The sequence below is a fragment of the Thunnus maccoyii genome, chromosome 6 (genome assembly GCF_910596095.1).
Source record: "Thunnus maccoyii chromosome 6, fThuMac1.1, whole genome shotgun sequence".
Lineage (NCBI taxonomy): Eukaryota > Metazoa > Chordata > Actinopteri > Scombriformes > Scombridae > Thunnus > Thunnus maccoyii.
Genome location: NC_056538.1, coordinates 2,169,119 through 2,197,021, shown reverse-complemented (window position 1 = coordinate 2,197,021; position 27,903 = coordinate 2,169,119). Strand labels below are relative to the sequence as shown.

Here is a 27,903-nt window from a genome sequence, read left to right as displayed (position 1 = left end):
TATTTGATACATGCATTAATACTTTTTGCGAACCTACACTTTTAGATCTGTGAATGGTTTTAGTGTTCAGTCTTTCTAGTATTCAACACTGATCTGTACCTGTATCAGATTATAAGCTTTGTGGTACTTTATATATTTCTGTATACTAAGAAAATATATAGGAAACACATGTAAATAATGTGATATGCAGTCTGTTTTTGATGAGAACATAAATCTGTTGTCACAATTGAAAAATACTATAAATCTAAATTTCACTTTGTTGGTAAAATGACACATTCTGAACCACTCCACAACAAAACTTTTTTGTTTAGAAACAATATGTATATGCTAAATGTATTTAAAGAAGCAGCCTTTTCACCACTCAGGGATTTTTTGTTTTTGAAAGCAAATTGTTTTATTGGCATATAAAATTGCCCTCCACCCCTCCGAATTCATCAGGTGGGGGACAGTGATATAGTATGATGCGATTTGTTGTAAGATTCCATGTTGGTTTTCCTCTTGTCCTCCCCAATTTTTTGAGTCACCAGCCGCCACTGGTGTGAACACACAGTAAGACCAAATGGATGTTTTGGTGATGTTAGGTTTAGTCATCTTATGAGGTGTGGCTTTAGCTGTCTAACCTTCAGTTCTCTAAATGACACATCTTTAAAGGAGACTGTCCTGAATTTTGGACACACAACATGCACTGCACACAAAGAAAGTGTGCATGTTTATTTGTGCACATGCTGTATGTCTGTCTGTGTTTCTGAGTGTGTGCACAGTTTGGTTAACTATGCTTCTTAACCAAATCAAAACAACCCAAACAACTAAAAGTGGAGTTTCAAGGCAATGTCTTCATTATACATGTTCGTCTGATCTATAATGCTGACCTAGTTTCAGATGTCTTAACTGATAGAAAGGCGGAATGTGAGCTGTGTAAACAAGCCCACTTCACAAAGGGAACAGCATTCCTGCACTACACTCTGAAGAAAATAGGCCAATAGCTACAAAAGGACACTTTTTCTTTCAGGCCACTGTATATCCAGCGTGTTCATTGCACAGATAGCTGACTTCGATCTGTGACTGCCAGCTTGGGATGTTTGGCTTTTCACACCAGGCATAATCAGGTGCGAATTCACAAAGAATGGATTGCAGCTGCTGATAGCACCATGATTTGCACATCATTTTCAACCGCTATCTGTCCTGTCTCAAGGTCCAATTCACAAAACATATTGTGCTATTGATATGCCGGTGCAAACACACCCATAAAGTGCAATTTTGAGTGCAATTTGCCCTTGTTTTGCGTCTGTTTGACTGAGTGGAGGTCCCTCCACCCTACTACCTCCACCCTAATCTCTACCTCCACCTAATTCAAACTGCAGAGAGCACAAAAGAAAACCAACTTCTTTAATTAGCAAACCCACTTTCATGTATTTTCCTTATTTACCTCTCTAGTATTTTGCATTTATAACATAATCTACTCAAATGTCAAATATCAAACTACAGCTGTTAATATGACTCAGGCAGGTCTGAAGCGTGTTAGATTAATGTCTGAATCTTACAGTAATGTTGTTCAGGTGTCACTGAATGTATCCCGGATTTCGCAGAAATATCAGTACTGATGTTCTGTTTGTTGCCCACAGCTGACTGTGTGTCACAGCTAGCTGCAGCATCACACAGTGCATCTCCAAACTGAGAATGAGGCTGTGCGCATTTACGCACGCGGCACAGCAGCGGATCTGATGGTAATTGATTATCTGTTTTCTACATCTACACAGCTCAGCTGCTACACACAGATTTCAGGTTTTTTATGGTGGAAGCGTTTGTAATAAAGCAGCTCTTTTGGATGAATCCTGAGCTCCATCAGAGCTGTCAGGATATTTTTAAGTAGCTGAAAGTCCGAGATAAGCCTACCACCCTGTACCCACTTGAACGCCCCCCAACCCCACCAGCCAATGTCTGACTGGAGATTTCGCCCCTGATATCATTCAATATCAATTCAATATCATTTAATGCCTCACAAGCTTAAAGACTTGAAGAGAAAGAGAGAGAGTGAGAGAGAGACATTTCTTAATAAATAACCAAATTTTTAAACATACTACAATGTCAGTTGTATCAGTTGTCCTGATGCTAATATTCACTATCTTACTATCTTCATTTTGAAATATACTGTTCCCTCAAAATGTCTGTTCTTGTCAGGCACTGCCAGGAAGTTCCAGTCACATCTTTGATTGACAATTTAGATCAGTGAAATTTTCATTTATTAGGCCACATTTTCCATCCACAAGACTCTTATCAAAGCTTACATGTGATACATATCTGTGGACCACAGAAACTAGTAGATTGTTATCAATTCAAACTGACAGATCTTTAGTCTTGTGTTGCACCTCATCACCATTTTGAACAACAAAGGATCCAACAGTTCTCAGGAAGTGAAGCTGTTGTGACTGAACGGAAGGACGTTGCACAAACAACTTGACAAAGACATTTTTCTGTGCAGCTAATTGGCAATTTGTTACCATAGCAGCGGACATAACAATATCATTTCTACCTAATTAATAGCTATTACAGCAGTAACCTATCTGGTATGTTGCTGTTTTACAGTCTCTGCTCAGCAAGCAGCATTTTCTCATTAGATTATTACAAATTGCAAAAAGCATGAGCGCAGGCTCATTTACCTAAGTGCTGAAAACGAAATGTATGTTTAAGAGCCTTTTATAAAACTGGAGGTTGTATTTCTCTCCACGTCTGTTTCACGTTGTTTCCAGACACAGTGGGTAACAGGCAGGATAATTAAAATACCAACAAGACAAATGAAAAGAGTTAACATGATTAAAATTTCTATTAACACCTGAACAATGAGCCAGATACTTTTATACAGTCATTTGTCAGATTATCCCAAACTGTTCGTTGATTCCAGGTCAGATTTATATGGAGCCCCTAAGGGGACATGGGGGAGAAAAAAAAGATGGGTGAAAAAAAAGATTAACACTTGCATTCCCCTGAGAAATATTTTGAGTGGAAAAAAGTACTTCCAGTCAAAACCCAAGGGAGAAAAAGAAGAGCGCAAACCAGTGTTAACACTCAAAGTATCATCATTCGTAATGTTACAGAAGTAATTAATGTTAAGTTCTTCAGTAAATTAACGTTAATTCACTAACATCATGTTACAGCTTTGATAACTTTACTCTTTCTGCTAACGTTACCCATTTTAAAGTCTGTGTTTATTCTACTAGCAACTTTTGTGAGCTTACTGGGCAATGCTAACTAGCTTCTGTTAGTATGCTAACATTTGTGTCTGCATTGTTAGCTTAACGTTACTTAAGCCCCTTTTATACAGCCTGTTCAAGGTGTGAATGTTGCGGCGTTATTCTGGGCCTAAAATGATATAATGTTAACGTTATAACAGTTATTCTGGAAAGAACTGCCATGGAGGAGGATCTTCAAAACTTTCTACAGTCGAGGGAAGTCCTAGAAGAAGACATAAACCAAATGAAAGGAACAAGGTATTCATGGTCTGTTTAACAGCTAGCGTTATAAACATGGACATGATTTTAAGTAGGGAAGTATTGCCCTATAACTTCTCAGATGATGTAATTGCATATGTGTTTAAATCAAACAGTTTGCACTGTTTTCCACTGGATGAGAAATAGACTTTCTATTGGTGTTTATTCTACTCCTGCCTCCCTTACATGCAGCTGTGTGAGTGGCTGTGGCTTGAGTTTGCCTAACGTTAGTAGACGTGTCTAACAGAACACACCAGCATGTTGTCAGTGCTTCAATGGGCCATAACATTATAAGACTATCAAATTATGTTTGTTGCTAATATTATTACAATGGATCACAGGTAATCACAGGTGATCACAGGTGATCAGCCTTTCGACTGGAAAGGCCTCAAAACGCTGCAACATACAGACAAGATCATGGTCAATAGTTGTCCTGTGATCAGTCTGTGTATAACTTCTCTGCTAGAGCTGATAGTATCAGCGTTTCGAGGCTGTGTTGTTTGCATGTACGGTGGCTCTGAGTGGTCAAACAACTCTGTAAAGGCTTTTGACGGATGCAAAAAAACAAAATCGAACCTGCTTCGAAAACTTTAATGACAGACGAAACTGTCGGAGTCGGTGTGTAAACGTGATTGACACAACGTGATGTCGTATTTATCTTTTAACGTGCGACAATTTCGGACGAAAAAAAACGGACTTGGTGTGCAAAGACCTTAACAGTCTGTAGAGCCTGCTGGAAACAAATAGGCAAGTCTGTGCGTAATGCATTCTGGCCAACCAATGGTGTAACTTCATAACTCAGTCAGTCAGTGAGTGACTCAGTGACGGACAGACGTGGTTATAGAGCTGGCCCTGCTATTGTGGTCCAGCCAAAAATGTATGATGACTTGGATAACCAGAACAAGAGCTGTGTCCATGTTCTCTGCAAGAAATCTCTGTGGGCACTGGTCTCTGCCAAGGTTGTTCAGTTTGTGAGGGTCATGGACAGAATCTCAAAGTGTAGGTGTGGGATAGACAGTGTCCATATTGGTGATCTCACAATTGGATTTCTGCTTTTTGTAGATGATGTGATTTTGCTTGTTTCATTAGACCACATCCTACAACCAAATTGAGGTGGCTTACAGCAAAGTTTCAAGTGAATCAGCATCTCCAAATCTGAGGCCATGGTACTCTGCCAGATAACAGTGGACTGCCATGTTAAATTTTGAAATGAGTTTCTGCTCCAAGAGAAGGAATTTAAGTATCTTGTGGTCTTGTTCAGGACTGAGGGTGATATGGATTGGTGCAGTAGGTGTTTCACCTTACTGCTGCAGTGAAGACAGAGCTGATCAGGAGCCTAAAGATAAATCTCCTGATCTATGTTCCAACCCTCACCTATCATCTGTCATGAGCTTTGAGTAATAATCACAGATGGCTGGATTTACCCTTAGAGACATAGTAAAGAGATCAGACATCTGGAAGGAACTTGAACTTGAAGTTGAACTGCTGTTCCCTTACAGTGAAAGGTTGAGGTGGTTTAGGCATATGATCAGAATCCCCACTAGACACCTCTCTCTGGGGGTATTTTAGTCACATCCAACACAGAGGAGACTCAGGGCACCCAGAACATGCTGGGTGGATTACTTATTGCATCTGACCAGGGAACACCTCAGGATCCCTCAGGAGGAATTGGGATACATAAATGGGGAGAGAGACAGACAAACCCAGATAAACTGCTGAAAATGGATGGATGGTGCTACAAAACAGGAAAATCAGGAATCACCAAATTCGAGTCTGTCCTCTCAAGAAAAACGACACTATAGGTAGTAAATTTGGTCGCCAAAAATGGTGCAAAAACTAGCCCAAATTATCATAGCCTGCCCAAAAGAACATTAACCCACCAGAGTAAATAAAAAGTAGCCAGATTGTGTGGAAAACCACACAGTCTAGCAACACTGCACACAGTAGACCTACGGGTGACAAAAGGTTCATATACACTGACCAAGATAGAGTTCCTTTTGGGGACACTGAATGTGCTCAGTAAATCCCACTGAAATCTGCCCACATTTTAATATTTCTTACAAGTGGAAGTTTTGAACTGATGGATGGTGATGGTGAGAACTAATAGAGTGAATGAAGTTGTGTTGACTTCTGAACTACACCTTCTTTTTCACATTTTCTGACAACTGCCAAGGTAACCACAAGTGATAAAACCAAATCAAAGCTCCAAAACATCCCTTCAAAAACATAAGGGAGACAGGAGATGCATGTGAAATGTGGCCTTACCTTAACATAGTGACATATTACATACATACTTTTATAATGATGTTCACTTGTACCTTAAACAAAGATCTGGAGATCTGATACAATATGATGGATTAATCATAATTAACTTTCCAAAGCAGCAGAGATTCCCAATTCAATTAGTTTTATTGTCAGAACACAATGTGCAGTGCAACATACATGGTATAAAATAAACAGTATACAGTATATACACATAGTAAGACACAATATAGTAAATATATAGTGATATAATATGGTAAAAAAAAAACAAAAGAGAGAGATCAGGGTGTGAATGTTGGTAAGTGAGAGAACATGATGTGTGTGTGGGGGGTGATAGGCAGGCACTCCTCAGCCTCCTCAAGAAATACAGATATTGTTGGGTCTTCTTCACAAGGAAGCGGGTATGTCCCGGAGAGGTCTGGTGGACTCCAAGAAATGGAAAGCTAAAGACACACTCCACTTTGGCTGCAGCTTTTGGACTTCCTGAAGTCCATGATCAGCTCTTTCGTATTCTGCACATTGAGGACAAGAGTGTTGGAGGCACACCATGATGTCAGGTGCAGGATCTCGTCCCTGTCGGCCGTCTCGTTAGGGTGACCAGATGAGAATGGGTGAAATTCGGGACAGGGGAGTTGGAGGTACATTACATTCAGGGGCAATTCACAAAATGATTGCCCAGCATTTGCTGCTGTTAAACCTGCATAAATGAGACAAAAAGAAGCCACATAATTCACAGAGCACCTGCAAAGGATTAAATGCAGCCCAAACTGCGTTGCCAAGCAAATAGCATCTCAGTGCTCCTTTGCTATTTGCACATATGTAAATTAGATAATACATATACATTTAGTGCAATATTGACCCCTTTCTATGCAAATGAGCCTCATTGCAAAAACAGACCAATTCACAAAGACCAGGTTCAGCGCCACACTCCAGATTCAGACACCAGATTCATCCATAAGAGCTGCTTTATTACAAACAATTCCACCGTATAAACCACCTGGAATCTGTGTGTAACAGCTGAGCTGTGTGGATGTAGAAATCAGAACATATATTACCATCAGATCCTGAAAGATCCGGTGTTAAAGAAGTTACCGCTGCTGTGCTGTGTGCGTAAATGTGCACAGCCTCTTTCTCAGTGACACACAGTCAGCTGTGGGCGACAAACAGGACATCAGTACTGATATTTCTGCGTAATCCCGGATACATTCAGTGACACCTGAACAACATTATTGTAAGATTCAGACATTAATCTAACACGCTTCAGACCTGCCTGAGTCACATTATTCTGATGGCTATTTCAGTAGATTATGTTATATGCAAAATACATGAAAGTTGGTTTGTGACTGTGGCCCCTGTTTACACCCGGTATTAACATCCGCCTCGGGTGATCCGATCACAAGTGGACAGCTCTAAATACAGGTGTGAACGCATTCAAGACGCATTGAGGACGGATTGAGATCCGATCTCTCAGACCACATTCGGAGGTGGTCTGGGCCACATGTGGCCACATTCATTTAGCAGTGTAAACGCAATGCGTCCTGGGCCACATTGAAGGACCGCTACTCAACTGACGTCCTCTATTTTCTGGCAGACTAGGAACAGGACCCTCAGTCCAGTAAGCTGTTCAACTGGTTTGATAACAAGATGAACAAATTATTTTCGTTTTTCATGTGAATTAAAAACGTAGCCCACGTCCCGTTTTTTGCTGTTTTTCTCATTTCCCTAACCGGTTTCCCTCTTCAAATCAACAATTACAATAGATATTAAACCATTAATTTTTCACTTGTCTGTCTAAAAAAATATTTAAGAAGCTAAACATTGCTGGATAGTTTCCTCTGTTCTGTCAAGCTGATAACTATAGTTTTTAGTTTTGCTGCGCTGCTCGACATAATGAGCTCAAGATTTATCAGGAGGACAGCTGCTTTGGATGCGTAGAAGAACACAGAACATTAATTAACATTCGATCCTGACCCATGCTGTCGGTGTGTCGGAGATTTAAATAATAAATAAAGTAATGCTGCTGTGTCCTGTGCGTAAATGCGCGCAGTGTCTGAATGGAGAGCTGCGGGGAGATCACTGCATAACTCTCTCTCTCGCTCTCTCTCTTCTCTCTCTTACTCTGTAGAACAGAGCTTTGGATGGAGCGGACCCCTGCTCCAGTTAATAACAAACGAATTTGGTCTTTGAAAACGGAAAATGATGTCCGTGTTTATTTGCAGGTAGTGAGATTGGATCACAAGTGGTCACTCAGGACGCATGTGGAGACGCATGTTAATACCAGGTGATGCACAATTCATGATGCTATTAACAGCCGCAATCCGTTTGTGAATTCACCCCTCAGTGTCAACAAATAGTAAAACACGTGAAAGTCAAAACTCAACGCTAAAATGTATTATTTTTGTTCATGAAGTCAACTGTCTGTCATTAGGAAAAAGAAACACATTGACTATGTTGTATGTAACAGTGTGTAAATCTTTATCCGTAACATAAAATTCATTTTATTTTACTCATTTCATCAGTGCCATGTCTATCATATCTGTCTATGTGACATGCATGTCAGATCACTCCTTCTCCATGGCTGCCTGCAGCTACACTAATCAAAACTCAGGTTTAGTCTAATTTTAGGGACAAACAGGACAGGATTCAGGATTTGGGTCACACTATGTCTCATCATTGTTAGTGATTTGACCTACAACTGCAGCGGCATCTGCAAATTTTATTCTCGAGTTTGAGTTGTGAATTGGTAGTCAATCGTGGGTAAAGCGAGAGTATAGGACCAGCCTCAGAACATAGCCTTGAGGGGCTCATGTGCTGAGGATCTGGGTGGAAGGAAGTCCAGTTACAGTGGGGGGGGGGGGGGAGGGGGTAGTGTCATTGATGTGGGCCAGGACCATTCTCTCAAAGCACTGCATGGCAATGGGGGTGAGTGCTATGGATCAGTAGTCATTCAGACATGTGGTTGATGATTTCTTGGGGACGGTGATGACAGAGGTGGTCTAGAAGCATGTGGGGACTATGTACTGGAACAGTATCGTAGAGTAGACCTGAGCCAGATGGTTGGAGCATTCCTGTCTAGGTATGCCATCCGGGCCAGCAGCCTCCCCTGGTCTCCTGGATGGGTGAGGGTTTTGGTGGCCAGATCAGTATTGTCTTTGTCAAGGCGGGCATAGAAAAGATTCAGCTCGTCTGGGAGGGAGGCACTGTGGACAGTGAAACAGGTGTTGGAGCTTTTGAAATCAGTGATAGACTGAATGCAATCAGTGAACACTGTATTATTGCACCAAGAGTTATTGACATAAATACTCAAACCTCCTCCATTGATCTTGCCGGAGTCCGCTGTCCTGTCGGCATGGAAGGCTGTGTGGCCCGCTAGCTCAGTAGCCGAGTTGGCGATGTGGCTGCTGTGCCAGGTCTCCGTAAACACAAGCAGACAGCAGTTCTCCAGCCTTTTCTGAGGAGATAGCCTGAGTTTTATTTCATCCATTTTGTTAGCCAGCGATCGGACATTGGCCAAAGAAATGCTGGGTAGGTAAACTCTGAAGGGAGCACTGCTTAGCTTAGTATATAGCCTGGCCCTCTACCCCCTCTTCTGTTTACGCTCCCGATGGGGCTGTGCTGCCACTGTGAGAGCGATGAGCGGACGATATCGATGAGGAAATTGGCCTTGACAGTAGTGAGGAGTGTGTAATCCGTTCTAAGGTTTAGAAGTTCCTGATGGCTGTAGGAGAGGTTAACATTACCTAAGCTTGTAGATAAACCTAAAACTAACATAAAAATAATAAAGAAAACATAGCACTGTATCGGGAGCCGCAAGAGCTGCTGCGTCCTGCCTCTTGAATCCTAAGCATCCCAGCAGAACTGTTTAGTTATACTCACTGTTTACAGCCTGGGCTTCAATTGGGAGGGGTTGGTAAATGGAGAGGAAGGTGTGTACTGTGACTCAAGCAGTCGAACACGCTGCAGCATATCGGTAAACACCGTTAATCACAAGTTAGCAGATGGGAGCGTTAATTGCGGTGGAGGAAATAACAAGACCCAGAGGATGCTTCTATTTATCGACACCCCCACTGTTACTGATAAGGCCGGACGGGTGGTGTGTGTGTGTGTGTGTGTGTGTGTGTGTGTGTTCACACTGAAAAGTGAGGAGTGTCTAGAGGAAAGAGGTGACAGGGAGGGATTTAATGTTGAATATGACCTTACCAACACTTTGCTTTGTTACTTATACTGTATGGCACAAACACACACACGCCCATACGCACACACAACCAAAATTACTGGTAGGACATTAAGTCAAACTGTGTAAATGAAAAACACAACTTTTTTGTTATTTTTACAATTTGGGTTCTATTTGGGAATTTTATACCAGTCTTAGGCCCATATATTACCTGTTTTTATAGACATATTCAATTACACACCAGTCAAATGATGGCAGTAATGGAAAAGACATTTTATTTCTTACAGGCATGCTCACAGTTTGTGCATGATGTATTCAACACACATCATATTTGGTGTTTGCCCAAAATGATCAAGAGTTTAAATTACAGTTGTTTACAATTGGTTACCTGCATGGCTCAATACTGAATATATATCTTCAAAACTCTTCACACAGTCAACACAACAGCAACAATTATGGACCAAACTGTGATGACATTTGCATTGCTTTCACACAAAAAACATTCATTGACTACAGCCCTACTTTTCTTACTCAAACACAAACAACCAACAAAACACTGTGGATCTGCAGCAAGGACTGGTCCTTCAGACTTTGGTCCAAACTCAAGAGAACTTAAAAGCGTATTCTGGTTGTCTCTGGACTTGTTTCTAAAAATCATTCATTTTTACTGCATGTTTATAGTTGTGAAACCTGTGCAATGTGCTTGTAGTTAGTATTACACAGCCTTTCAGACAGTGTGCCTCCATGTTGTTTGTCCTCTCTTCAGCTATCAGCATTCTGTAGAAACATACAAAATCTTCTGAATCTGACTCTGAACAGCTCTATATCACTTAAGCAATGTTTTCTGTTTTTTTTTCCTTCATGTTAATGCCCTATGGCAGATGTAGACTGTTAATGTGTTAGCCTGCTAGCAGGAAGTGACTTTGGAGACTTTGGTGACTTATGTGTACAGTGTAATGATGCACATACTCTTTATACACCACCAAACAAACACACACACACACACACACACTGACTGCTAAACTAATATTTTAGCATTTGTGTTAGAGAAAATGTTACTTTGAGTTTGTTTCACACATGTGCAAACACAGTACTGAATGTTGTGTCATGGTGCTCAATAAGCTAATTTAGTAACACTGTGAGGGGTCAGTTGAACCAGTCAACAACTCCATATTAACCCTTTTCAAACATGAAATACATTACATTGCTGGCCTCATTATCTGTTAAAATGATGGCTTTTTGTCATTCAGACACAGGTGACTTTTACATTAATGTTTCTTACAGCTTTATTCAGACATGACAGGACATTGACCAAAAGACAGCGAGGGACTATACAGAAATAGAGAGAAAGAGTGGTGAGTAAAAAATGTTGTAATCTGTTCTTTCACAGGCTGCATCGCTGAAGGATATAAAAACTTATTTTGCTGTTTAAGTCTGACCATTATGACATACATTATTGTATCAATGTCATCACTTCACATTATTAGAGAGCATATTCTGCTGCCTGTTTTATAAAGTCTGACATGCACAAGTATTGACAGACAGGGCGTTTGAGGATAGGTTCACAATTTTTCAAATCTGTCTTAAAACAACAGTCAGGTATCCCAATGAAAACTGAATCAGTTTTTTGTTGTTGTAATCATTCTTCCTGTTCATACTGACCATTAAAAGATCCCTTTCTAGTGTGCTATCAATGTCAGTGATGGGGGACAAAATCCATAGTCCTAGTTTTGTGCAAAAATATACTCCGAAGTTTAGTTCTGAAGCTAATATGCAGTCTGCGTTTGTCAAAATAAGTGGATATTTTCCAACATAACTTCTCTCTTTGTGTTTCCCTGTTGAGCTGCAGTGGAAGGATTGTAACAAAAACAGCAGAGCCTTTGCTATAAATGGTATATTTTTTGATGTGTCCCACCAAACCACTGCTTACTGTTCATTTTAGGAAACATGAGTCTGTAGGTGACACTGAACCATAATAAATGAGTCACATTCATGTAGTGTGTTTCACCTCAGTTACACAGAGCTCTTTAGAACTTAGATAAGTTCAATTCTACTTACCATGAATACTATTATTCCATGATGAAAGGGTAGTTAGAGTAAAGTGAGTCATGTAGGCTTACCTTACACTCTACATTTAAATACTGACATTGATATGGTTTATCTGAAATTTCACTGACAGCAAACAGCATAAATGCTAAAAGTGATTCCTCCAGTATAAACGGTGACGCACTGACACAGAATGAGCACGTTATTAGTACTGTTGATATTGTCCCCATGCAAACAACCTGTGCACGGCTCCCGCAGCATCTAAATCAATCCGCATGGCTCTATGCATCCAATAGCTGCCTAATTGATGCACTAATCCAGTCACTAAGTACTGCAGTGCTGTGGAGTCTGCCCAAAGCAAACACAACACACAAGTCATCAATGACCTGCTTCTCAACTCCAGAGAGTGGAGCAGGACTGACAGAACATCTATGAACTATAGATCAAGGAAGGGAAGTGCATACTCCTGAGCTGCAGACTGGAGACCTTTGGCCTGAAGCATCACACTTTTCTTATCTAATGAGCCTCCAGCAGATGAAGTCCCAACACAATCTTAGCTCCTCTTATGTTTTACAAGTGTGACTGCTAGGTGTACATTAAGTTGGATGGCATCACCTCACCCCACACTGAGGTCAGGTTCTCTCTATTTCTTCAGGGAATTTGGGGGTTTTGGCAACATTTAGGCTTATTCCAATATTTTTAGGTTCAGTATGTTTAAATTTGAGTATTTTTTGGCCCAAAAATTAAATCAGTAAATTAAAAAAAAAATAGTTTGACATTTTAGGAAACATGTTTTTCTACTTTCATGCTAAGAGCTAGATGAGAAGATTGAAGCTAGCGAGCTTAGCTTAGCATAAAGACTAGAGACAGGAAAACAGCTAGTGTGGCTCTATCTACCAGCACCTGTAAAGCTCACTAATTAACATGTTACATCTCTTTTATTTAATTTGCACAAAAACAAAAGAAAAATAACATGTTGGGATATGATAGGGTGTTGTGAAGTGCATTTCCCAAAATGTCAAAACTATTGTTTTGTGGATTCAGCGTTTCTCCAACACTTTATTTTTCAGGGTGCGTAATTTCTTTATAATTTCCTAGGGAGGTTTTCTGGAAAGAACTATGTAATCTTGTAGTAATTAAAGGGAAAATAAGGTGAGGGAGGGGGCAATTGTTGTGACTCATGACCTCAGTATTCCCAAAATCCAACTATGACCCTGGAGCTGTCATGCCTAATGTAGCTATAATACTAGAAGACTGCAGACACTGACGCTCTTCAAGAGGTGTAGAGATATGCATCATCATTATTATAAATGCATCCCATTATTTGTACGATTATATAATACCAGAACAACTGTTAAGCTGTTAACTTTTTACCACCCAGTTTTGTGCCTGCATGACTCCCAGACTGCTGGTATTATGAAAAGTAATAGGAATAGTTAAGTAATATGATTTTTTGAGCATTGCAATCATAAATCTCATTTTAACATGTGTACCTATGACCATGATTTGTGACATCACAACTAGTTTGGAACCAGTCGTGGTCCAGTGTGTATTTTACAGTGTGCAAGTGTGATGTAGAAACTTGAAGCCTCCGGTGCACAAACACTGACTCGGACTTTACAGTGAAGTAGGAGACATATTGTGTCCAGTAGGAAAACTTCTGAAATCAAAAATATTTACATATTCAGATTATGGATTTTTCGAGTGAGGGAAAAGGAGAAGATGTGACTTTAAGGACTTTTTAACAAGGTAGACACAAATTGCTGATCCAAGCAAAGTATTTCTACACATCTTAAAACCTGTAGGAGGTCTTTAATGTAACGTAGCTCTCTGAAACTGAACTTCATCCAGGTTACTGTGAGTATCTGCTCCTGCAGTTAACTGAACAGTTGCTATCAATGTAGGTGCATTTAAATTTAAACAGCTTTTTTATTTTGTTCCCCCCCCCCTTCATTAAATGTGACAATTGTGACATAAAAAGGTAGGACTTGAAATAATATGATTTAAAAACATGAGAAAGAAGGAAGAAAAGACATCAAGTGAAACCAATTATACCTGAGATGTGTGGTTAGTGACAGGAGCAGCAATTATATTATTATCATCACCATCACAGACACAATATGTGGTGCTCACCAGAAACTTTCCCATGCACACTAAAATGTTCTTCATGGGCACAAGAAACTCTTTCTGGTGGAAACAACTTCTGATGCTGGCAAAAGACCATTCAGCTTGGTGCTAGCAGACATTCCTGAGAATGCAAAATATACCTGAAAATATGATCTACCAAGTAGAAGATGATAATGTGAATGATCCTGTCACTGATTCTTTGCAACTATGTTAATACAACTAATTGAAACGCTGTCATCATGCCATGTGACTTGCAGTTAGATGCCTCTAAAACCAGGTGCTACAATGATTAGATGATAGTAACAGCAGCAAACAGCTTGTGCCATTCAAGTTCAAGGACTGACGTTTTAATTGAATTGAACATATTTTATGACTCTCTCTTCTGCTTGTATTTGTCCAGGCTCTCTTCCTGCCTCCACCCCAATACAATGGAGATGATAGAATTGTGTGTGTTGTTCACAGCATTGAAAAATCAACAGCAACATCTTTTTTTCCAAAAGATGTCTTGTTTTCGGGGTTATGTGCAGATCTTAGTGTTGAGAGTTTTCTTAAGATTTCTTCCACTGAAAACTGTAGAGTTAGGGTCAGTAAGGTCTTTGGGATTATCCTGAAACTCTCCTAAACTATGATTTTTCTTTGCTGTGAGCACCACAAACTAAATTCCACTCACCTCATCTGTATTGGGGTGGAGGCAGAGATCTCAGACATACTGTATACGGAAACCCTGTACAAATCAAACCAAAACTATCTGCATGGAGAGATACCAGGTCAGTGAGTCAACTATGGGTTAATGTTGAACCTTATGACCTCAGCTTGTAACAGTTTGCTCAGTGCTCCCTGGAACAGGTGAGGTGCAGCACTGAACTGTAACTCGATAAAGAAAAGGTTTTCATTAATGCTGCTACTCAAGGAGGATTCAAGTTTACCACCGGTCCTTTCAGCATGCAGCGGAGACAGAAGAGAGGGAGGGAGGAGGGTGAAGAAAGGGGACAGAGGGATAGTTGAAGGCAGGAGGAGATAGGAATCGATCGTGGAAGTGTGTTCCTCCCCACCAACAGCGAGGTTAAAGGAGAAGCCTGCGCAGAGGAATGTCCTACTGAGTAATTACAAGAGCACCTCTCTTAACACACACAGCTGACCCGGCTTTCATGCCTACCCGTGTTAATAATCAGTGCTCATAATGAACAGAATCCATAGGTCTGCTGGGTTAAGGTCCTCAACAACCTTGCTCCAAGCAACAACAGCCAAGAAACAGCATGAAGAGACGCTGTGGTTTGTGCTGTTAGAGCTGTGCTGTGCAACGCTACTGCCCCCCTGTGGAGGGAGAGGCTATTGTAGAATCCAAGGAGGGTAAACTTACAGTACTTGAGCCCGACGTGTTCACATTTTCACATGTGGTATAAAATAGAGCTCCTTTTCAAGTCAGATAAAAAACACCCTTGAGATAATTCAGTAAACCTTAAGGAATTTTACACTTTTACCTTATTTCAGTTATTTTACTTTCTGAAAGCCTAGAGGACAATAACAATATAATAGAACACAATAAGTATGTGAAGAGTCAGGATACAAAATGGAATTTTATTTTGACTTCAGCCATATCAAACTGAATGAAGCTGATCCACATTTATCTCCACTGTGGTAAACTGATGGAACACACTCTTCATAAACTTCAGCACAAACAATTAACAGTGTATAAACACCCAATTTAATTGTCATGATCATTTCCCCTATAATTCAAACTCCTGCAGGTGTTCTGATTACATAGTACAGTTAAATAGTAGTTTTGAGAGGCATATTTACTAGAATAGCTGGGATTTGTGACTGATAACAGTTGAAGAGCGTACCAAAATGAGCTGCACTGATATGGTTAAACCACACCTGCCCCCCCCCCATGACATCCCACAACAAACACAACAGCAGAGTATGAAGAGCACTTCCTACCACAGAAAACCAGAGAAACATGTCATTGTTTTATGATAAAGTACTTCACCATTCAAATAGATTATGATAACATTCAAAAACTATATCAGATGTAATTTATAATGCCCACCATAGTTATTAAAATTCAATAGTTCTTGAACTTGGATGCTGAAAGAATGACATGCCCCCTCACTACCATGTAAACCAGCTTCATGATCACTTGTTAGTAATATTACTGCCAAGCTCATTCAAATAACATTATCAACATGAACTAAGTGTTTCACCTTTCACCTCTACATGAGTTACTAATCATGATGATGTGCAAATGAAAAGTGAAAGAAAGAAATTTTATTTTGTAAAAGGCAACCTTGGGTTTATTTTTATTTCAAGTTATCATCTCACTGAGTCATAATTTAGAGAGTCACCACATGTTATCCTGAGCTGCACTGATGCAATAAGAGTATAAAAACATTTAACACTGTAATTCATTCTGCAAGTGAAGAAACTCATCAATATATCAACCATATCTGTTAATGATCAGTGATTTCCTTTCTTAGATTGACACTTTTCCATATTACTGGTTTCTAACCTGCCATGGTATATTATCACATAAATCATACTTGTGTTTATTTTTGTGTTTAGTATGCCATTGTGGCCGCCTGGAATGTGTAACTGATAACAATCAGAGCTGGAGAACATCCATAGATGTATTGCAATGAGAAATGTGGTTTAACCACAAGTGCAATAATGACATCTACTTGTGGAAAATTGGCAAACATTATACACACACACACACATACACACACACACACACAAACGACGCTTCTATGATAGTTTATCATTATTCAAAAGCTCCTCCACCTCATGTAATAAATCAGCCCTTAAACACAGAGACCAGTAAGAATAATTGTTGAGGTCTATGATGAGGCACAGAGCGGTCATACAGTCCTTGGAGCGTCTGGATTGAGTCTGTTATGATAAACTGGTTAACCTCTCACTCACTTCCCACAGCTTCTTTGCCAGGGCATCGTCTCGTCCCTTGGCTCCCACCTGCTGCAGTGCACAGTTAGAGAAGTAGCGTCCGCTGAGAGGCTCAATGCCCTCCTGGAGGGCACAGTGCAAGGTGGTCTGAGACCCCCCGTCAGGGTCCAAGAAGAAGAGCTTGGCAAAGGGCATCATGAGGAGCTGCTGCCACAGGCTCATACTGCGACATAGCTCTGTGTAGATGACCCCTGAGAAGAACAAAAATGATCCAGATAAGTTTGGCTGGACTCAGGGCCGGATTAACTCATTAGGGGTCCCAGGGCGAACATGAACTGTGGGCCCCTGGTGCCCAAAAACTAATTAATTTAAAAATATGCACTATGTACACAGGTAAGATGTAAGAGGTGTGGTAAAGGGAATAACTCAGGATGAATGCCCTTACAAATTCAGTTTATATTGTGCTTTTGTACCCAGCTAAACCCTACTAAAACCTAACTACAATAGAGATGTGAAGTGTAGGGGTTCAGTTTTTTCTTTAAACAATCTCAATGTTACTGAACATAGAAACTCAGGACTCTCCTTGATAATGTAACAATCCTATAGGTTTATATTCTGACCACCAGTTTCAATTATTTCAACTTTCATTTAGGAGAAATCACATTTTGTCTGTGATTTTGGCAGACAACTAAGAAAACCATAATACCCATGAGCCTCGGCCGCTGTTGCTATGGAGAAGCAGCCAGTCAGAGGTCAGCATAATCTTAAACTTCTACCACTGTTTGAGGCGCATGTGACCAAATTTTGAGCACGGTGATTGGCTATTTTCCAGTTGTGGATGGTGAGTTGTGAAGGCAAAATGCAAAGAAATGGAAAATACTGCTTTTGTAACATTTCCTGTGTTACATTTCCATATTACACACTAATTTTGAACATGTTTTTTCTTTGTAGTTTATTGGAATCCTTGTGTAAGGGTTAGTATTGTTGGGTCTGGCCTGATGTTAGTGATCCACATTAAATACAGCTTTCTGTAGTCCTCTGTTCATTCGCTGTAATGAGGTAATGTTTGTAAAGCTATTGCTGGTACTTCCTGATGGTCTTCACAATAAATATAAATGCATTTTAATGTGAGGGCAGTGGAGGCTTTGCTGTGAAACTGCAAGTGTTGGCCATTCATGGTTAAACTTTTACTCTGCACTTTTTCTAAAATCAGAATTATACATTTCTGCACTTTTAGTCAAGAGGTTGTTTTGAAACACTACACAGGTGAAATAGTTCAGTGAAGGAGAGTGGCTCAGAAAACAAGGACTGACTGTTACATCTTATGAACTGATTTCAAACACACTATGCAGGGAGCTATGTTAGCTTAGACCAGTGGCTCCCATTGTGTATTATGTTATATTATATTAGGCTTAATATTAGATTAGATCAATATGAAGTTAAATAATGTTGGCTCATTCTCAATCACTAAAAGCCAACGAGTGCTATGCAAATGTTTAGATATATAATTTTACTTAAACCATGAATAAGTTCATATGTTAAATGTATTGCTTTCATTTTCTTCAGTTAAAATGACTTTATATTTATGGAGAAATGAACAAACAAAATTTAAAAGAAGGTTTGGGGCGTTTTAATGGGACATGTGAGCTGCTGTTGACTCCACTGACAGGACGTCTCTTGTCTTGTTTTCATGTTAACCAGCAATGAGAGAGCCACATAACACTATTATGAATTTGGGAACATGCAATACCACAGTGAATGGGCATGGACAATGATGGATATCCATCTCCCACAAGCAGCTCAAACCAGTCTGTTAAGCTGTTAGCTGAGTAGTTTTGTTCATCCCTGTGTTGAGAGCTGAGATGTTTCAGAGTTCTTTGAGCTGTTTTTTGTGTCAAATCTTTCCATCACTGCTCTGACGCTCACTTTTTTTTTGACTGCTGAGCTCCTGCAAAACTCCCAGGCCAGAAAGTGTGCTGTGTTACTATGACAACCAGCAACAGTGAGTTGCCATGTCCGCTGCGACAGCCTGCATATTAAACAGTTTTTAATATGATGATTTTGATATTTATTGCTTATTTATTCTGTTTTGATATGTTAGAAAATGTAACATAGAAAGTGGTTAATGTAACAGTACAGCACCCCCTGCCCGTCCACACAGAACCCACTTTGGGAACCATTGGCTTAAACAAAAAGACTTTTCAGTGTGGACAAACACATGACAGTGGGCATTTAGCTTGGTGTAGAACGGTAGACCTCCAATACAGCAGCCACAACATAAAGTGCACTGTAGAGAGTGCAGGTTTAACTGACCTGGGTGGAGGCTGTAGCAGGTGACACTGGTGCCCTCCAGCCTGTTGGCCAGCTCCCTGGTAAAGAGCACGTTACACAGCTTGCTGTTGGAGTAGGCCTTAAAGTTATGCCAGGTAGACTGGCCTGACACTAAATCCTTGTTGGAAGCCAGCAGAGGGAAGTCAATGTTGCCAAGGTGGTGCAGAAGTGCAGCCACGGTGACCACACGACTGGAACCGCTCTGCTGCAGTCGCTCCAGGAGCAGGTTGGTGAGCAGGAAGTGACCCAGGTGGTTCACCCCAAACGCCACGCCGAAACCATCCTCAGTGCGTCCAGCGCCTAACACACCTGAAACACAGCTGCTACAATCACTTACTGTGCTCACTAGTTTCCTGTACTTTTCTTTATATTTGTGTAAAAAAACAACTGAATACATACTGTTTATAAAAAGTACTGTGAAAAGGGATATTCCACCCTGTTTTAACATCCTTACCTGCATTGTTGATGAGGATGTCCAATCTGGGTTCAGTCTTCAGGAAGGTTTCAGCAAAGCTGCGAACAGACTTGAAACTTGCCAGATCCAACTGCATGAACACCACCTGAGTGTTCCCGCTCTCCTGGAACACAACAATACTAACTATGAATCACAAATCTACCAGAACTGAACAATACTGAGTAAAAAATAGTCTTGCTGATTGTTCTGCACTTGGAAATATATTTGAAAATACTGAAAAGAAAACATGATTTATAGTTGTGAAATGCTTCCTGTTGTCTTAACTGTGTCAATAATGTGTAATCTCCTCAAAGCTCAGGTCATTTCACAGTTACTGCGGTCAGAGTGTTTACCACATCCTGATGACCACAGCGACCTTCATGCATACTTCAGACAGGTCTGACTGTGAGTATAAAGTCCTACAGGTGACTTGATCTGTATTTGGTATTAACAGCGGCTGAGGAGGGGATGGTTTTGGGATCCAATCTTATTTTATCTGTGAACATTTTATCATGACCACAATTTACAATTTCATGCTATCCAACACAATGTGTAATGCACAGCTGGCACCTCAACACAACACTGTGGCTCAGTTTCTCTCTTGCAGTTATGTCACTAGAAGACAGCTTCTGTAGTGAGAAGGCAAAGCTTTTCCTTATTGCTTCAATGTGTCTAAATTCTACAAATGGTCAAGTAGTCAATGGTGGACAAGTTTAGATGAACAGAAGAAGAGAAATCGATGTGGGGAAATCAGATATCTCTAATCCACTGCACTGATTATGGAAACGTGGCTTCTTATTATATTTAGGAAGTCTGGTTCCTGCAGAAAGCTGTTACTTAAGTGCATAGAAGTGTCAGACTTGTAGGACCTGATTATTTGGTTTCTTACTCTGCGGATGTCAAAAGCAGCAGCTTCAGCTTTCTCCTTGTTGCGGCAGGCTAGAATGACCCTGGCTCCTCTCTTGGCCAGATCCAGAGCCGTGGCCTTACCGATACCCGTGTTGCTTCCTGCGCAGATAAACAATCACACACTGAAAAATAAAACTGACAACAAGGTACTGTCCACAATTCAATGACACCTAACTGTCACTCATTCAAAAAGCCTGTCAGTTTAATGTTGCTTAGTGTAGAATTACAATATGAAGAAATCATTACACCTCTGGTAAACTGGGCATAGAGACACAACAAGCAGCATTTCATTTCAATACCAAGTCAGAATTGACAATAGGTCCACACATTGTTCTTCAGTGATGGCCCCATTGTATGTTGTTAGAAGAGGATTATTATCAATATGATAATACCATTCCACTGGGGAAAATAAATGATCATCATTACCATTGTGAACATATTTCAATTGAGGAATATTTTTAATTTTGTTTTAACCAATTTGAAAGTAATTAAGTTGAATTAACATTAAATAATAATGTGGTCTGCTTGGGATCAGCTGTAGTTTTCAATGGTAGCTGCTGTTACCTTAACACTGGCCTTTTTACTCATTTAAACATTTTATCTTTCATTTTATAAAACTGTGTGGTGAGACATTAACATTTGATCTCATGTGATATTGGGTTATACAAATAAATTAAACTGATTTGACTTGAATTGACTATTTCAAAAGTTAAGGTATAAAAATGAATGAAAACAGGTATAGATGGGTTGAATGAGTAAACTGTGGTGGAATGTATCAAAGTACATTTACTCAAGTACTGTACTTAAGTACAATTTTGAGATGCATACTTTCCATTTAATGCTACTTTGTACCTCTACTCTACTTCAAATGGATACTTTTTACTCAACATTTCACAGCAATAGGGAGTACCTACTTTTCAGATCAATATTATATATATATATATATATATAGCTTTTTAAGTACATTTTATTGCCAATACTTACATACTTTTAATTTTGAATTCTGAATTGTGGTATTGCTAGTATTTGTAGTATTGCTCAAGTAAAGCATCTCAGGACTTCTTCAACCACTGACTATGACAACAAAACAGAAAAATCTTTTCCCAGTTTGTTTTGGAGTGGAATAGGTTCGCGGTTGCCCCTTGTGGCCGTTGGGGGGAAACACATCAACTGCGACTGCGGGTCTCACTAACCATCGAGTGCCAGCGGGTGTTTTCTGCCCTGCGGCCTCAGGGGGCAGTAATGACTCCATGACAGTTTGATGCAGCAGAGATAAAGGACTAGAAAACTTACTTGGACAAGCGACACAAAGGGAAGATTTATGCTTTATCGGGAGTGTTTCCAAACTGCAGGTTTCGGTTTTACAAGAGAAAAGACTAGAAGGATAAAGACTAATTTGTTGGTTTGGAAAATGGACGTCTGGTTATCTTGTCAACGCTAGATAAAGAGCAGCTCTGTTTCTCCGCAGTGGCTGGGGCTGCTCGGTTAGCAGGAGCCGGTGGGTGAAGCTCGTTACCTGTAACAATGGCGGTTTTCCCCGCCAGCTTCATTGTACTTGAGCATCTCGCTCCCCTGAACACTCCGTAGTATACTATCACATAAAAGGCAACAGCCCCTGCTGCGAAGCAAAGCAGCACCGACATCACTGCTGTCAACTAGTGGCAACGTTAAGCTAGCATGCCAGAATCAATGCTTTGTTCCGGTTTGGACTTTCAAATTAAAATATTTTCAAGGCGAATCAAACGTTTCGTCTGTTAAGCATAAGACGTTTATGCTTTTATGATAAAAGTGCCGACATGTGTTAAAAAATAAATGCGTGGACACATAGTTTTTGATAAAGGAATCAATATAGCATAATATATATTAAATCAAATTTTACTGACATTAATATATTAAAGGATTTGTTTTGAAGGATAAATCAAATTCCGACAACTTAATTCACTTCCGGTTGGGCTTCCATGTTCAGCGTTGCTGAACCAGCAGATGTCGCCAAATACCTCAAGTTAAAATTAGATGTGATATTTGTGAAAGAGAATCTACTGACCAATTTACAATCTGAGCTCGTTTCAAAGAGTGATTTTATAGAATGCGTCACAGACAGGGATTTGAACCTTGCAATGTTTTGTGAACGATCATGCTTCAAAATAAAATAATGATTGTGTTTTCTCTGTGATTAAATTACTCGTTACTGTTTTGTCTAATGATTACCATAATGGGACACATTTCTTTCAGTAATGTTTAATTGAACTTTATTGGCATAACAGAGGTGGGAAAGAAGAAAATGAATAATAAATAGTCAAATTAAAGAATATCCTTCAGAACTGAAGAGAAAGCCTCAAGTGGAGTAACACTGTACCTGTTAGAGTTTGCAGCCATTGATTCGAACCAGGTGCTTACAGTATCTGTAATGTATGTATATTACGTGGGCTGGATGATTACAGGACTGGATGGTAATTTCATAGTCTTTGAATCTAGTAACATTGACTGATACAGAGTGGTCCAATAAGAGCTGCTTCTCACCTGCATGTTTGTTCTGTGTCCAAAGTGCACTGATACTGGACACAATTCAAGTTGTAAGAGCAGAAGATAAGAAAAACAAGCATTAATACATAGTGTCCAGTGCTATAATTAAAACAGAACACATACATGCAAAAAGAATAACAACAATAATCACAAACAGCACTAAATAATAATGTGTAAGTGTATATGACTCGTTTAATATTTTAAAACCAACAAAAGAAATCAGATGATCCAGTGTCATGTCCCTGACAGAGAAAGCCAGTCACACTGTGGTAGAGGTGTATTCTGATCGTGGATAGATTATGAGACAATGGCCCTCGTTGCACAGACACACTCGAACCCCTACGCTTGTAGTCATTTCTGCAACATCTTGCAGGTTATTGCTCATTTACTGTAGCCAAAGTATGCACCGTATAGCTATAAATACATACAAAAAATACAACTAAAACAAATAAACATCAGACTGGACTCAGTGTTGATTAATACTCAAAGGGCTCAGATTGGAACCAGGATTACCCAACTTTTGACTGAGCTTCCCAAAAAGAAATATCTCTCCATACAGACACTTTGGCTTAGGACCCTTTTGACTTCTTGGGCACTTGTGCTTGTGCCAGGTAGAATTGTTTGGTAATATATCCATGATTTTAATCCCACCTTTAACTGCAAATAGCCTATCAGAGCACTGTGATATAGCTAAAACATGTAGTTACCTAGGTGTAGATGATGTTTCATGCATGTAAATAGTGTCACTGATAAGACTGTTGAATTAATTACACAACAAAAGCTTATCTTTTAAGTTTTTGTTTTGAAACCTGTCATTTGAAGTATAATTCATTCCATACCCAAGGCCAATGTATTTGGAGGATGACAGCGGCTCATCTGCCAACCGCCTAAGGCATTTACAGTGTTGCAGAATCAGCAGAATCAACAGACACATATTCCTTTTACAGCCCTTCTTGTGCAGAGCATGTCAGCGCTGACAGATACACAGTGTATTGTAGAACAGTGATTATTAGTCTTTGCTGCTTTTTGTTCTCTTAGAGCTCACTCGGTTATGCAGAAATAACATTAACTATTACCAACATGTAGGAGATTGTGCAGCTTTACTGCGATCATTTTTCATATTATGAAGCTTATTTTACATTATCTGCTGATTGCAAAACACACCTTATACTGTAAATTTTAAATATTTACTGTAAAGTTCCACTGTTTTTTTCTTCATCTTATTAGGTGAGGAGTTGAGTGGCCATGCATGCTGGGTGAGTATATTTGGGTGTTCCATTCTTGCAGTCCAGGTTGAATTCTTAGTTCATTAGAAAATGTTTTTACTGACCAGAAGCAGAAGGTTAAGGAACAAAATCTTAACTGTAACCCAAATTCCACTGCAATGAGCTAACCTTTTCACATAAGCAGCATGTGACAATGATGTGTCTGGTTCTTGGTATTGTTAAATAACTTTAGCATAGACAGTTCTCTCACAGGGCAGTTGAAGAAAAGTTCAGTAAAGCCTTTTTCAGATATGAAGTTAGCAAAGGAGAGGAGCAGGAAAGAAGGAGTCTCACGGTGCTGATGCCTCCTCCTCCTCTCTACCCGCTGGTGTTTTGTGTTCTGTGTCCAGCTCGAGCTGAAGCTGCCGCTGCTTCTTCTGGCGGGTCTCTGTGCCGAGCGCCTGCTACCCTGTTCTCCCCAATGTGTTGTTACTTAAAATTGTCTCTGTCTATCTGAGAGAGAGACAGCAGCCTGCTTCCCCACCAGCGGAATGGAGAGGAGGAGGAGGCACCTGCACCATGAGACTCATCCTCCCTCCCCCATCATCTCTCCCTCTCTCTCTTTGCCAGAGGGACAAAATTAGTACTTTACTTTAATACTTAAACTATTTTGATGCTAATACTTATTTACTTTACTTAAGGATCAGAGTACTTATTCCACCACTGGACATGACTGTCTGTTCATGAGCCTGTTTTTACATGAACTGTACCAATGATCATTCATCAATTCTTGTAAGAGATTTTTGTTTCACAGTACAAATATATAGACTATAAGTTGGTTACATGCTGAAAGTTTTGCAGAATCTACATAAATCTAAACAGAAAAATAGAAAATGTTTGATAAGAATGCCCAAACTAATTCTTGAACGCACTGATACTGACTTTGTTGGCAACATACCCCCAATTTCCAAAGTAAATGTGGTCAGTGCTGCCATTCAGGTGCATTTTACAACACAGAGTGACATTTACAGGCAGCAAGAATTTCAACAAATTCAGTGTAAAACACAAAATGAGACAAACAGAAGAAGACTCGACATCCATGTCCTTGCCCTTCTCAGTCCAGCAGACCAGGAATTATTGTGATTGAGTTGGAGTCAAATAACTTTTTTTGGCTGGAATTGAAATGTGGTATTTGATCAATGACCTCTCGCAGGTCACAGACTCCTCTTGAGTCTCTTTCCCTCTTGGGAATGTCGGAGCTCTCAACCCCTCTTGGGTTATCTGACTTAATCTCACCACCCCAGTTGCTGTATTTTAGTTGGGCTGCACTGCACTAAGAAAAGCTCTTCTAACCTGACCTAACACCAATACTAGTTTTCATCAGACTTATTCTAAACTGACCTAATCTAAACTAGAGCCAAATTCTTTTCAGCCAACTGTTCTGTACAGAAGTCTGGTTTTGGTCATCTACCTGGTCTTTCCCATGGTTCTTTTGTGTCTGCGAGGGTTGCTGGACTTCAGTGACTCTCTGGAGCAGCCTCCCAACACACGGTCACTTGTTTTAGTCACATTGGTGTAAGGAACTTAAAAGCCTTACCTTTTGAGGATTGCCAGCTGTCACCCTGCATAGAGTGGACCGCTCCTCGGAGCCTCCTCCGACCACAGATTTTTTCCTTCAGAGGCTTTGCTTTGTGACACCAGCTATATCAGGGTTTCAATTAAGGCTATATTAAAGATGTTCACACCAAGACACTGAGACCAGAGAGATGTGCAGACAACCAACGGGAATTTATTTCAATACACACAAACATACAGAACTCAGAAAATCACAAATGCAACAGCCCCTTCAACTCACACCCATCCCCTATTTATACCAAAGCGGATGTGACTTTTGGAACTTCCACTTCACTTGATTCTTAACCAATGGGAGTAGGACATTTCTTAATTTCATCTTTACACGCTGTGTGCAAAGAGTATTCCCAGATGTCTCCTGTTTGTCTGGTGGCCTGACATCTGTTGAGTGTGTCAATGATCAGTATAGGTCAAAGCGACCTGGCAACAAGAGTATTTGCTTTTCCAGGGATTGTAACCGGACCTTTCAAAAACAACTCATTATCTATCTCTTCTGGTTACCCAGTTGTTGGCATTACGTGCTCTGTGTATCAGTTGGTACAAACAACTCCTTATGTAACTTCTCTGGTTATGCAGTTGTTTATTTAACCTGAAGTGCTCTGCATATTGTTTGGTATACTTCCACACACTAACATGTTTTTTCGCTTCTACACTATTTTATATTGGTGCGTTTGTCAGACAGATGAGTCAATGACAGCAATGAAACTGTAAGTTTGGGTGTTGTTAAGCAGTGAGGCAATGAGGAAACAAGAGTTGTAGATGGAAAAATGGGTTTTTATTTACCCAAAATGCAAAAACCGTTACCATCCAAGAATATGATAACCAGGCCTGTACAAGAGGTCAACAACTTATATATATAACCTAACACATGACACATGACGGAACATATATAGTGGCTTGACCAAACCAAATAAAACACAAGGGGGTAGACAATATGGACACCAATTAACTAAACTTAAATCCCCCCATGACATGGCAGCACAAGGAGGAGTCCTCAGCCTTCAGTCACACCCTTTGCTTCACCAGGAAGGACGTCCCCCAACAACCGCCATAACACCAAAGACCAAGAAACAAATGATTAATATAACAGAAAATTGCATGTGTAACCCTACAGTGTTCAAATGTGTACACTCCATTTGAAATAATGTCAGGTTAAAGGTGTGAATAAATAAGATTCTAAATCAAACAAACTGTTGTGTCCATTGTTTGGTTGTAGTTGACTGCAAATGAAGTGAACCTGTGTAGGAAAGCAAACTAATGAGATGAGACAGTGTGGACTGATGACTTTTTATCTCAAAGCCTTAAAAGTGCTAGGTCTCAGTGCCACAACTGCCATTAACAATCAGCATTTTAACACTGCCATCAGGGTGCTATTCCAGAAAGAAGGTTTAGTGAAAACTCTGAGTTTGTTCACCCTGAGATGAGGGAAACTCTGGGTTTTCAGTTCCAGAAAGAGAGGGAACTTAAACTCTGGGTCAGTTACCACAGTAACTAAGTCCATATTGAAGCGCATTCATTAGCGGAGGTTTACTGTATGTCAGAATCAACTTTTGGGTATTAGTTTAGTTACTCAAGGACTCTCTTAAGTTACCACTTTTATGCATCATTGATGATGGCTTTTTTCATTCACTGCGCAAGCTTAACTCAGAGTGGACATACTCAGAGTTGATTGAACTCACTCTGGTCAGCTGTTCTGGAACCAACAACTCTGAGTTTCCCATCTCAGAGTTCACAGTTAGGCTTTGAGTTAGTTAGAGGGGGACCTTAAAGAGACAGGAGCTAAACAGCCTGTTTCAGAAAGAGGCTGAACTGAAAGGGTCAGTATAAGAGTTTTTTGAACTGTAAACCATGCAA

At 40.0% G+C, this 27,903-nt stretch overlaps 1 protein-coding gene and 2 long non-coding RNA genes across 3 annotated transcripts; 2 read left to right on the top strand and 1 right to left on the bottom strand.

Moving 5' to 3' along the window:
* Positions 1-3,158: 3,158 nt before the first annotated feature.
* On the top strand, positions 3,159-17,113 carry LOC121898564. The gene is made up of 3 exons (XR_006096507.1): positions 3,159-3,485; positions 11,206-11,276; positions 17,026-17,113. It is a non-coding gene; the product is annotated as an uncharacterized LOC121898564 (long non-coding RNA).
* On the bottom strand, positions 15,653-23,623 carry LOC121898563 (dehydrogenase/reductase SDR family member 13-like). The gene is made up of 5 exons (XM_042413756.1): positions 22,206-23,623; positions 20,670-20,788; positions 19,781-19,904; positions 19,309-19,635; positions 15,653-17,246 (listed from the first exon to the last, which is right to left on the bottom strand). The coding sequence occupies exons 1-5, from the start codon at positions 22,330-22,332 to the stop codon at positions 16,987-16,989; spliced, it is 957 nt and encodes a 318-aa protein (XP_042269690.1). The 5' UTR covers positions 22,333-23,623; the 3' UTR covers positions 15,653-16,986.
* LOC121898566 lies at positions 22,024-27,757 on the top strand. The gene is made up of 3 exons (XR_006096509.1): positions 22,024-22,187; positions 24,440-24,468; positions 27,029-27,757. It is a non-coding gene; the product is annotated as an uncharacterized LOC121898566 (long non-coding RNA).
* The last annotated feature ends 146 nt before the right edge of the window (positions 27,758-27,903 follow it).